We start from the raw sequence: 13,148 nt of genomic DNA on the forward strand, positions 1-13,148 counted from the left end.
GATTTTGATGTTAGATCTTCCGTGCCTCAGAGAAAAGAATTTAAATCAAAATAATTTAATAAAAACATTTTAGCAAAAGGGATTTTGAAAACTTTACAATTATTCCCTGGCACGGTGATTTCAAAAACATTGCTACTTCACAGGCATTTGAGTAAATCTCAATCAGCTATCCAAAATGCTGTCATCATCAGGACATGTTGAACATACTGAACTGTATTAAAACCCTCTGTTATTTTTCAGATAGTTCATTAAGATATTGCATAACACTGACATAAAGTCAGTGAAAGATATAGTTGCAGATCTTAATTGTGTGACTTTATTTGTGCAAGCAGGGTAATTTGGGATTAAAAGGCTCATGTTAAGCAAACAAAACAAATCACAAAAATATTTTGTCAGTTGTACAATAATAACTGAATTGCTATTCAGATTAATAGCATAATGACTGAATTGTTATTGAGTTTTTTTTCGCATTTTTCTTTATCAACGTCATGAACAGCTTGATTTTTTAAATTCATTAACACACTTCAAAGACTTTTAACAAACCAGTACAGTAAAAACAGCTTTATACATTTTAAATAAACTGTTTTTTTAATTTTTTACGTGATATATTTGATTGCTGAAGGTGAAACACATTTAAGTGCTGTTGACTTTTTATTATATCTGTTTATTAAATTTAAATATTATTAAATCATCACTAAATTGTACTTCAGAATGTTAAAGAGAGCACTAACATAAAAGCATATGGAAGCAGCACATGAAACAGAAATAGACATTTTCTTTTTAAGTGGCCTCTGGACTTTCAAGAATACTTTTATTAAAGACTAAATGTAAGGCACAGTAAGGCAGTTTCCACCACAACTTCTCAGATCGGGAAGGAAAATGGTTGCCACTCATTAAAATAATAATAGTCCCCTTTCTAAATCTCACATGTCTAGTGAGCTCTCATTGATGACTTAATTTGTTGCTGTTTTGCTGGTTTTGTGTTGAGACTACCTTTTTGTGCCAAGATTATTATTCAATCATTGTATTTAACTAACAATGACATTACAGTTCATCATCTAAATTAAACATGTGCCTAAACATAACTTTTTACAAGACTTAAATAATAAAATGTTTAACATGTCAACACATTATGGTTAAGACCCTGTCAGCTTTCCAAGGACTCCACCATCCAATGAGTTCCAAAGAAACCAGAGTTAACAGCATGGGGCAAAATACTAAGAGTGGGATTACAAGCAGTAATTCACCACTTACAGCACTGCAGCCTTTAACTTGTCAGAGCAAGAGTGTGGTTTAAATCAATTATTATATTTGTGTTTGCTCTGTAAGGATCTGGGGGGCTAAAATGCTAATATCCCCAAACCACAGACATCTTAAACAACATGAATCAGGATATAGATGTGGACAAAATCTTTGATAACATATGAAGTCATGTCTAATTACATACTGTATGAGTAGCTTCATTGCTCTGCTTCCACGAATGCCATGGAGAAATATTACCCTATTTAACAATCTTTAAGGCAGACAAAAGGTTTAGGTTTATGGCTCATACTGTATATTTCAGATAGACACAATAGCACTGTTATTCTCTGTATCCTGAATGGTAAATTGGACACACCAAACCACAAATGCTTTTAATTTTGTGTTTACTCTAAAGCAAATAACCATTTGTTTTGTTTATTTTTTTAGGGGGAAAAATGAGTTTCACATATTCATAGAAATAATGAGGCCAGGAGTAAACAGGATTTTAATCTGAGACTGGCAGTGTGAAATACATTTGTGGTGTACAGTATATGACCAAAATATAATTTTATATAAGAGTCAACATAGCCTGTAGTGACATGAATAGCTGTGAATGGATTTTGATTTTCAACATATGTACTAAAATTAACAAAACATACAGATTAGCTGATTCTATCGACACTTGCTGACACAAATGTAGTCAAAGATAAGACAACATGTGTTCTTACAGTTCTCATCCTGTGCAATGCACTGAAGAGGGATTCCAAAGAAGGATGTGTAGCTGTCATTGTACCAGACGAGTAGCTCTGTTCCTCTGGGAATATCCATGCATGCTCTGTAGAATATACACGATCTGGACACAGGAGAAAAACAACAGCCTTATAAGATTTTGAGTAAGCCTGCTTTATTGTTAATTTATTCTCTTAAGTTTATGGTGAATTTGTAAGGAAATACAACTATGATATATCCTATTAAAATGTCTTGCATAAAGAAAAGGAATGATACAAAACCTCACAACACTGTGATAAAAAGATTTTAAATTTGAAGTTAGATATTAGAGTAAAGCATCATCCATCAGAAGTTTCATAAAAGGAACTCTATATATTAGATATAATATATTATATTTCAAACTTGTGCTCAAATCAGAAATTATGAGTGTAAATCTTCATATACAGTAGCAAAAGTGAACAAACTTACTTAAAAACATTTCTAAAATGACATAAATAACAGGAAGTTTTTTTTCCATAGTAAATAGAATTAATGTTTATTTCACTGCTGATTCTGACATCTTTAGAATAAGCAGTGAAACACAAACTAAAAGACACAAGTGGAAATGATCTCACTATGTGAAAATGCATTGAAAACTCAGTGCAGGAGGCACTTTTTTATACTACACACTCGCTTATTTTCTGCTGCTAGCACCCAAACATGTTAGATGGGCTAAATAGACTCCTCATGTTTGTTTTTTATGTTCTTAAATAAAATAAATGTTGCATCATCATTATCCTGAAGAACCACGTCAGATTGCTCTCTGCAGGCCTTAAACTGAAGTTTTACCAAGAAAAATTGCCAGTGCCCGTGTAATCTGTTCTTTTTTTAACACTGCAGACATAGAAAGAACCCTTTGCAACATTTTTCATGGCAGTGAGATATGCACTTGTCAACATATTTTGTCACCGCAAAGCGGCCTCTGGCAACAGGATTATAGAGATCAATACAAAACTGCAGAATCTCAATATTTTACTTGCAGCTGCAAAAGTTTCATTTATCTTCTTGTTTTCTACGCACGCTGCCATGCTGTATTTCCTAGACTTTGCTAGCTAAGCACAATGTTTTTCTATCTTTTGGGGGGCTGGAAATAAATAAATAAATCAGAAAATTCTATGAATATCTGACAAAAACTCTGCTTTGGTCTTGAAAGAGGTGCTGAAGCCCGTGAATTTTATTAATTCTTTCCACTACTACATAAAACTAAAACAAGGGAAAGCCCATAAATCACACCCATCTCGTAACCTGAGAAAAAACACGAGCATACTTTGTACTTTATCCTTGTAACATTTCATCTCTCAGTTTGGCTTCACTTAACATAAACAATCCTGCACACAAATAAATGTACTAAGACTAAATGACTGCGTTTGCCGCTGAAAGAGCGCTGTTTTTAAGCAATGGGTGGTCTCACAGACTTTGCAAGAGGGGTGAAAAAAGTGTAAGTGTACACCGTTTCTCACAAGCAGGCAGTCGGTTCCAAAACTTGCGCACATCTCAGTGAGCTAAAGGACATCAAAGGCATTTTTATTTCATTTTGGATAATATTTCCCTTGCTGACATGTATTTAGTATTGTGGTTGGATGACTCATAAAGATAACTGCATGGTGTCCCAACACAGTCAAAGTAGAACACATGCCAATGGACATTATTGTCGGCCTCAAAATAAAAACAAAACCTTCAGCTAAGGGTCAATCAATCATGAAATTCTTTGAAGAGAATTCCATTTAGATACAGCAAATCATAACATATGGAATTCAAACCAGCTGATTCCCGGTGAGGAGGACATCTTTGCACAGCACAGATAGCTCTGGCACTTTAATGTCCACATTTTGTGTTTGCTTATATATGGGCACGCAAAAATAGGACAGGGGGTTTTGGAATTTCCCTTTTGGAGGTCTTTATAGTTTATTTAAAAAAGCTGTTCTGGCACTGAAAATATATATGTACAGCCTTAAAAGGAAAAGAAGGCCGTAATTAAAGAGATCTTGTGAAATACTGTATGATTTTGTTTCACTATACATTTCCAAACGTTTTCTTTCTACATCAACACAATGTTACATTGGCATGACTTTTGTAGTGCGAACAGAATCCTTTAAAAAATGAAATCTGATTATTAATCACAAAATCTTTCAGTTTCAAACTAATATATGTAAGACACACTTCAATACCTTATGCGTCGTGTATCCTGCCAATTCTCCAATTAGGACATAAATAGGACATATTTGTCTTAATATTATAATCGTATTAATTTTTAGCTACTCTAACTTATTAATGATGGTGCCAGTTTAATCTATGTAGAAAACAGATTTTGTAATGATTTATCTTTACTTTAATAGAATTCACACACCCTACAAACTACCATAACTAAATAAAACAAAACCATCTATGCATCTGTTTATTATTCAAAAATTCTCTTTGTTCTTCATATCCTTTTGAGTTTTTTTTTACTTCACAAAGAACTCTTCTTCTGCTATTTGGAGTAATGTCCCTTGGTCTTTCCCATGGTTAGAGATTCTGACTTCCACAATATTATTGAAATCTTGAAGGTTTTTTTATGCTGCTGCCTACCCATCTCACTTTTTCAACACTGCACAACCGATGGATGTCCTTTTGTTTGAGCGCTTTTGATTCCGATTACTTTTTCAGTGCATGTTCTTTTAAATTTGATTAAATTTGATTTTTAATTGAAAGTTATTTTATAACACAGTAAAACAAATGTTCACCTCTTGGCAATTCCTGGTCAAGACCAGGTTAAAAAAACACCACAACCCTGAAAGGTACTGTATTCCCTGTAAAGAATAATCTATATTTCCATTTCACTGCTCAAAGGTAGGTAAAACACACTGATGAGCCCTAATAAGTGTAAAACTGTTGTCCATGACTGCTTACAGTAACTTCTTATACTGTACAGTACACACTGGTATACTATTAGTGGTATGAAAGTCCAGAGGGGTGAGATGAGTGGTGGGCAATTGAACAGAGAACACTAGGCCTGAGAGAGGTGAAGTCAGATGGGGAATACATTGCTTACCACACACCAGTGACGTCTATCTCTGGATGGTTGCCTGCAAGTCTGGGTGTTGTACCAATTCTCCACGCAGCATAGCAGCCCTGCTGTTTGTGATCTTATTTGTGAAGTGGAAGTCAGTTTCATTAAGACTCATGTATGTGTCTTCATCTATCATGGACTAGTGTGGGTATGTGATTTTTAAATCTGCCTTAGCTGGGTAAAAGTTGTAAAGGGCGATGGGGACTCCCGGGTAATTCAGTACACGAGAATGGTTTACAAAAACTAAACATATTAATGAATGAATCATTTTATGAAAGATCACACAACGTGCATACTCTCTCCTTCAACAGAGGAGAGCTCTAGTAAAACGCAATTACACTCAGTAATGACTTAAATTAAATTTAAAACTTCAATAAACAGTTACCTCTTAATTTGTTTGTATGCTGAACTGAAGAGTATTGGAGAATTTTTTCCTAGTTTTGCCTACAACTATCATCTGTAGACTGGGAGAAGTCCTGGCTATTTTCCAATATTTGTGCTTACAAATGAACAATACACTCTGAGAGATTAATATCCAATGAAATTGTTTAATCAGAAGTCTTTTGCACCAGGTAAACCTAAATAGCAGATATTGGTATGACTTTTGGAAATGAACATTAAGATGTTCTCCACTTCATTTTGGAAAATTGTGTTTGCTGTAAAAAGATTTCAATCTGAACCTTAATTCTAGATGATATACAAAGTTAGGATGTGGAAAATATAGAACCATTGATGTTTTGTGATAGATTTTAATCACAAACATGAGTTTTAAGGGCATAATAAAATAGAATTATCTGATACATAACACAATGGTAAACCAATACACTGTAAATACAAAAGAAAACTCCAAAACTTAAGTATTTTCACAGCCACAGAGTGACTTTCTTGTTTTCATTCCTGTTTGAATTTTCATTTATGCATTTTATCAAAGTCATGTGGAGCTGCTTATTGAATGGATGCACTTCATTAAATCTACATTATCCATGTAGAACATTTTAATGAATAAGGTAATGATACTGTAGCTATCATCAAAATTGCATTTATTCATACATAGCTGCATCTATAACCAATAATGAAGCAATGATAAAGTTCACTTTTACAGTCTCCAAACCATTTAGACATGTATCAGACAGTGACCTTAATGCTTTTAATTTGGCATATTAAAATCTATTTCGAGCTCCAACTGCCAAAACATAATTGTCTGCTGGTCTACTGTTTCGGCTTGAAGTTGTCAAATGAGCGGACGCTTTAGCACAGACTGAAGAGATGGAAATCACTGTGATCTGGATGGTTCAGAGCTTCCAGACTGTAATGTCATAAACACTCATGGCTCACACATCCACAGCATGAGCGTCCCATACCACGAGGTGCTAGCATACATGAAGATACTATATACGTAAATTGAGTCCCTGTACTGTACCTAAATAAGATACCTTTACATTTGCAGGCAGAAAACAAATTGTGCTTCTGTGTTTAATCTTCTTAGCACAAGTCCAACTACTGTACAGTACCTCTAAAGTGGTACTTGATCTTATCACAGACAGGTGACACAATTCAGTAACTTTCAATGTCTCATGAAGAAGCAGACGATGGTGCTACTGTGCTCTATGTATTCAACTAGTGTATGAACGTCTTCTGAGCTTAATAAGTGCAATTCAGTTACAGGTATCACAGGTGAAAATCCTTGTCTGACTTCACAACAACTACATGTAAATGTTTGCGAATCAGATCAGCAAACCATGTCATACCTATATTGAACCACCATCATGTTCTGCTCTCCACAGTGTCTTGCACATCGGATATATCTCATCCAGCTCGACTTGCCGGGCTCGCTGCCATCGATAAAGTGCTGTAATGTCCCTTCCTGGTCATAAATCTGAAAAATAAGCCAAAGGGTTAATTCAGTAAATAACTGGGGCAATTCAGATTACACTAGAAATATTTGAAATTGCTTTATTTCAGATCGTCTTTCCTCGAAATGTTAATGGCTTGTGAGTACACAACTTTCCAAAATATAGCACCAGATATCTGGAAACAATGAATAAAATGATTGTAATATGATTTTATAGTACTTTTAATGCCAGTGACTAAAGGATTTGTATTTTGTTCTCAAAAGTACTTTTAAACTTTTTTTATAATAACACATTTTATATTGATTCCCAAAATAAATTCAGATTTCACAAAAAAAAAACATTCAGGGAATAGATTTCTAAATTATTTTAAACATAGACGTACTTTAAAGGAAAATCGGACAATGAAAAGCAAAATGACAGCATTACAATCAGCAACATGTACTGTATGATCTTCCTTAGCACTAAATGAATTCTGGCAGTGCTGATGCAAAGACTTGATCAGGTTCTGCCACTCTTCCTATTCCTCTGTAGTCACAGTTGTCTCTTATTGTTGGCCTTGTCAAACTGTCCCACAGATGTGGATCAGAAGAAAAAGACAGCCATAGGATGGGGATGAATGGCATGGGAGGTTGATAGCTTAAGCTACAGCTTCTGCTGGTGTCATATTACTTCATCTTATAATACTTAACGCTTGCTAATTGTTTTATAAGAATTGTGTTTGTAAGCCACCAGAGATTATGAAAATGCTGATCCTTGACATGTTGTTCCCACAGTTAAAAAAGCTGAAAGAACTGGATTCTGACAAACTAACTTAGATGGATGCTCTCCGGAAGTAATCTACAATATGGAAGAGCAAGTGCAGTTTGGAAAAACTGATCAAGCTGGAGGATTGCTTTAATCAAAACAATATTTGGAAGGTGCATATGCTAGATGGATGTGAGCATGAACATCTTGTGAAGAACGCTTTGCTTTGTAGTGTACAATTTATGAAATTGCTCTTCTAGATTTGGCAACAAGTCCCTGGTGTTTAATTCCAAAGTTCTCATCTAATTTGTTTTATTAGATTTTATAGTTCACAGTTGTCAAAGTCCTCCATGTTGGTGGATAGCATTTGTTTATTTCAGCACAGCAAGCTGCATTCATTGTTAAGTGGTCACCATATCAGATCTGATGTTTGCAGGGTTTCTAATAAATATTTCTATCAGGGTGTGAAAAATTAGGGAGACTGGCATATTTGTTAACTAATATTTCAGTTTGTCTTATCTTAGACCACTAAAATAATCAACCCATATATTTATTTTTTGTAACATATACAGTACCTAACTGAAACCTAAACTGACTAAGAATTATGTCATTTTGGGTCAAATCTGATATGGCGTTATGAAGCACATACTTACAGTAACATATCAAATCAAAGGAGTCAAGTGCCCAGACTCTATTGAAAAAATACAGCAGTCTCTGATTTATTAAAATTTAATTTAAATTATTTTAAAATTCTTATCTAACTCCATTAACTGCTGCTTATACTTACCAAAAAATTAAAAGAAGCTTGCAGGAACATGTCAGTCTCTCATAACAAGTTTTACCTTTAGAATATATGTGTATGTCAATAAACGAATATGCTTATTTTTAAAAAAAGGTTTAAAATTAGTTTCCACAAGTGGCACAGTTGTTGGCTGAGTGCAATGGAAAGTAGGGGTGGAATAGAGCAGTGACCCAAGAAGAATACACAATTGAATAATACAAAAATTAATCCATATCAATGATATATCAAAATAGAAGATTATTCTAAATTGAAAAAAAATCAAGTGAGTTTGAAAAAAAAAAATCAAATTAGACCAAATGAGATGGTCAACAGCTCAATAATAAAGTGTTAGTTGGAAGTAGAAGGTCAAAATGTCAAAACAGACATGTCCATCGCAAAGAAATGAAAAAACTGAGCCTTGTACAGGATGTTGTAAAAGTTAGATTCTTGCCTTCAGTCTGTGACTGGCTGGCACTACTTACTATTGTAAAGAATCTGAGTGTAATAAAAATGGAACAGCAGGGTAAAAATGATGGTCTTATGAAACGAAACAGCATATCTAATAATGCACTCCTAATGTCTACAGCTATCTGGAATCCTACCAGTGCACTATATTTATAAAATAGTATTGCTTAACCTGGAGAGAGATAGGAGGATGTAAGTGGGTCATCTCTATAAATCATTATGAGTGTTTCATTGTTGAGGAGGAAAGACTCAAAACGAATTGTTTAAATCCAGCCTCTGAATGCTCACATGTATGTTTTAGCTTCAGTATTACCTTTTAAACATTTGCCAAGATTAATAAGCAGTCTGACAACCTTAAAATACTCCCATTTATCAGCTTTTTCTTCATAGCTCTGAAAAGCTTTTCAAGCATGATGGCAGGTCAGTTAGGTTAATACGAATGTTGTAAGAAATTATTTTCTGCATGTTTACCATTACCTTTTCTGTGTAACAATTCTTCAAGTAAAACGGAATACTGACTGTAAATATTATAATATAGCTATAAATCTGGCCCAACATTTTGCTTCAAGTTAAAGTGCGACACAGCAACTCTGATCCTCTGAATGATAGACTTGTCTGACTACCTTATATTTATGCTTTAATGCTGTTTTCAATTTTAATTAAACATAATTATATAATATTCCCTGATTTATATTGGCATCATTTAACAGTAAAAAATGCAACTGTGTGGTAGTACATAAATGCATGTTAATACTGCACAATTCCTAATATGAACAAATTGCTGATATAACTATGTCATTATTAAAAATTATAGCTCTTGAAAAATGTTATGTAATGCTAAAAAATAAGTTTTGAAAAGATCTCTCAAACACTTGTCAATGAACTTACTTATCTCTACTGATTTCACAGGCTTTGCACTTACTAAATGACCAAATAATGATATTTTACATACATCATTTTATTTGTTCACAGATCATTTGTCATGAAGTCTATGTTTCAGGACATCTGCCGAATTTGTCAGATTTTTGGAGCGCCTGACCTTGCGGAGTCTCTGTACGTGTGTCTGGACTAATTCCCCTCCCTTATCCCTATGGCTTTCTTTTGGAACGTCAAACTACCAGTTTTGACAGCATGACAGATATCTTTTGTTCACAACAAATTAGCTCCTTTTTTAAACTGGATATATGGAGTTCTTGAAAAGGTTTGTTTTTTATATTTGTCAATTTGAATTAATCTAGGAAAAGCAAGATAATGTACAAACTGAATGAAAAAGAAAGGCATACATAACATGGTACATCTGAAGCAGCAACATTAGGACTTTAAAAGTATGAAATTATCTTAGATTTTTAAGGGGGTACTTTAAGGACTACTTAGACATTTGTGCTATTGAGTAAGGAAAAAGGAGCTATGCATGGAATCCAGTAAGAACTCTGTAGGTGTCTCTTTGAATCCCAAAGTATAAAAAGCAAATCAATTCTAAGGCTACATTAAAAGTATAATTGCATAACTTTATACTTGTCATTTTGTGTTTTTTGAGCTACTACATTGTTCGACGCTAATCCAATATACTGTATATGAAATCTAAACTTTTTGTCAAAAACTCATAAATACTATTATAAATAAATACATAGCAGAGCCTGTGGTCTATCTTGTATGAAAAACCACTTCTCTGTTATTGCCAATAAAGTTACAAGCTGTGTTGCTTAAATTTAGACTACAATTGCCAACAGTTAAGACAGAAGTGGTCTGTTCATTATATTATCATTGTGTAGTCAAAACAATTACAGCAATCTTGTTTTAATTTAACATACAGTCATGTACATGAAAAAAGTCAAGAAATGTAGGTGAAAAGTGGATCTACTGATGTCAGCTTGTAATAGTCATAAAGTTAGCTCGAATTTAGTCTACAGATGTCCAGTTTCTACCTTAATCTAGTCAATTAACATTTTTTTCTGAGCTTTATCTAACAGGAAGATGACAATGTATACCAATCTGTGTGTCCACTTCAATACCAACTTGCTACAATAGTGTGAGTATTTTTTAATTCTCATCCTCTGAATATTCATATGATAGTGTTAGTGTAGATGGTGGATTTAAGAAGATCCCCCTTAAGAAAGTTTAAAAATCCCTTAGAGAATTACTCTACTTTGAAATGGTAAAATATTTGTATGCTTATTATGTTTCCAAATATAGAACAAGTTACCCCTTTCCAAAAATAGATAAAAAGCATTTTGAAAATATATCTTCTATATATATTTTGCACACAAAAATATGTGCTACAAACCTAGCGCAGATGAGAGCAGACAGTCTGGAACAAAGCAGTATGTGAGAACTCTGATGCTATGACTTATTTGAAAACCAAAAAAACACATTTTATGAAATTTTGAGGGCGCTATTTCAATGTACAGTCGCTATTTTTATCTATATAACTGTATGTACATTGTATTTCAATACCATTAAAAGTTAAATCAGACCATTTTAAGTCACCAAATGGGTACAATTCATTTAAATAATTGACTATACAATTATCTTACAAATTCCTTAGCAGATAAGATCTTTTTTTTAAGGTTGCGTGTTTAGATAAGATGGTAGCCCCATGAGCCCACTAGTGGAGTGGGTGTAGTCGTCCCTCTTTCTCCATCAATATCTCACTTATCTCCAAGGGCGGCAGGGCCATCACCAGAGAGTGGGCCATCAATCAATGTGTGGTCTCCTTCAGACATGTCACGCCAGCTGATCAGAGGGAGACGTTCAGGGGAATCAGCTTTTCATTATCAGGACTTGGTCTGTGATCAGAACAAGCCACTGAACCTTTTACTTTTCACTTAGAAAAAACGTATCCACTGGAAAAAAGTCCTGACAGTTCATTCGTTTTGCTTTACTGTGGAACCATATGATGTTTGACTGGAAGGACCCACCCTCTTTGATGTTGTATGCTTTCCAGAGTGTCCTGCTGTGAAAAAAAAATCTCATCCTCCTGAATTGTGGAGAAATATTTCTGCACCCAGCTGCTAAATGTGACATGTTTGCCATTTTTCAGTTTAGTGGCTCAATGCCAGCAAGCAGGCTTTGTTGTAAACGTTTTTTCCTTTTTATTTCTTTTTCATGTTTTGCTTTCTTGCACTGTCCTCACAGTAGCATTGTCCAGACGTCTTCTCAAAAAAGATCAAAAGAGTGCACATGTTTTGGGTGCAATATATAAACCATGAAGAGAAGACATTAGATTCACATGGACTTCATTTTCCTATCAACACAGAAGTATATCATGATGAAATGTCTTCATTAGGCTGTATAAGATAGGTCAGTACAGGAAAATGAGCCCCATATGAAAGCAACAAAAGGTAATTTAGACACTTTTATTGCTAATAAATAACAACTCCAAAGTCAAGCAATAGCCATATATTGTGGATTGGCACATTTAACTTTACTGTATGAACAAAAATAAATAAAATTATGATATTAATAGAGAGAATAAAATATGTCCATTAATGATATAGCACCAATCAAATTTATTTTATTTCCTCTTTTGTCTGGAAAACCTAAGTATAAAATGCATATATGAGTATAGATAGAAACACAGGAGTTGGATTAAAAAGTCAAGGTTTTTCAGTGATTTATATTCAAAATCCTCATTTTCAAGAATCAATTTCAAGGCGTGACTTTTACTGTCATTGACTGACTTCTTAAGATATATAGTTATAATCATTATTAGGTGTGACTGACTTTTCAATGAAGTGTTAAAAGACAACACATCAGACAACACATGTGACTTACTCCATCGCATTGGAGACTAAAATGGAGGTTATGGCTTTATAAATTAGTTTAAGAACCATACAGTATGTGATATATTTGCCACATACAGATTTTAATTGTCTCATAATTCAATAGATGCAAATGAGTTTATTAAATTACAATTAACAAGTGTTTTCCACTACCAGATCACAGGACTGCACTTTGTGCTAGCCATTAGGACCAAAAAAATAAAATGAAAATTAGTTTTTTTTTTAATCAACAGAGATCACGTAAAGAAAAATGGACATAAAGACTAGTACACAAATAGACTAGATGGCCTTCTCCTGATTGTAACCTTTCTTATGTTTTTATGACTAATTACCATAGTTTACTTTAGTGTGTACAAAGAGATTAAATTGTAAACTATTTTGTAGTGATCTAAATAAATTATATCTGTGGTCCACAAAATATGTTTGAACAATTGTATATGGATTTAAATTTCAGGCCAGTTCTT

General features: G+C 33.8%; 1 protein-coding gene across 4 annotated transcripts in view; it reads right to left on the reverse strand.

Annotated features, from left to right (window-relative positions):
• The window catches only part of prdm6 (PR domain containing 6), a 65,360-nt gene that overhangs the window by 15,671 nt on the left and 36,541 nt on the right, over positions 1 to 13,148 (reverse strand). For all 4 annotated transcript variants that reach the window (XM_069187231.1, XM_069187233.1, XM_006626936.3 and 1 more), the window contains exons 4-5: positions 6,808 to 6,935; positions 1,971 to 2,095 (exon numbers count right to left, since the gene is read on the reverse strand). In XM_069187231.1, the coding sequence (XP_069043332.1) occupies positions 1,971 to 2,095; positions 6,808 to 6,935 (253 nt within the window). The remainder of the gene's footprint in view (positions 1 to 1,970; positions 2,096 to 6,807; positions 6,936 to 13,148) is intronic.

This window comes from Lepisosteus oculatus, chromosome 3 (genome assembly GCF_040954835.1).
Source record: "Lepisosteus oculatus isolate fLepOcu1 chromosome 3, fLepOcu1.hap2, whole genome shotgun sequence".
Lineage (NCBI taxonomy): Eukaryota > Metazoa > Chordata > Actinopteri > Semionotiformes > Lepisosteidae > Lepisosteus > Lepisosteus oculatus.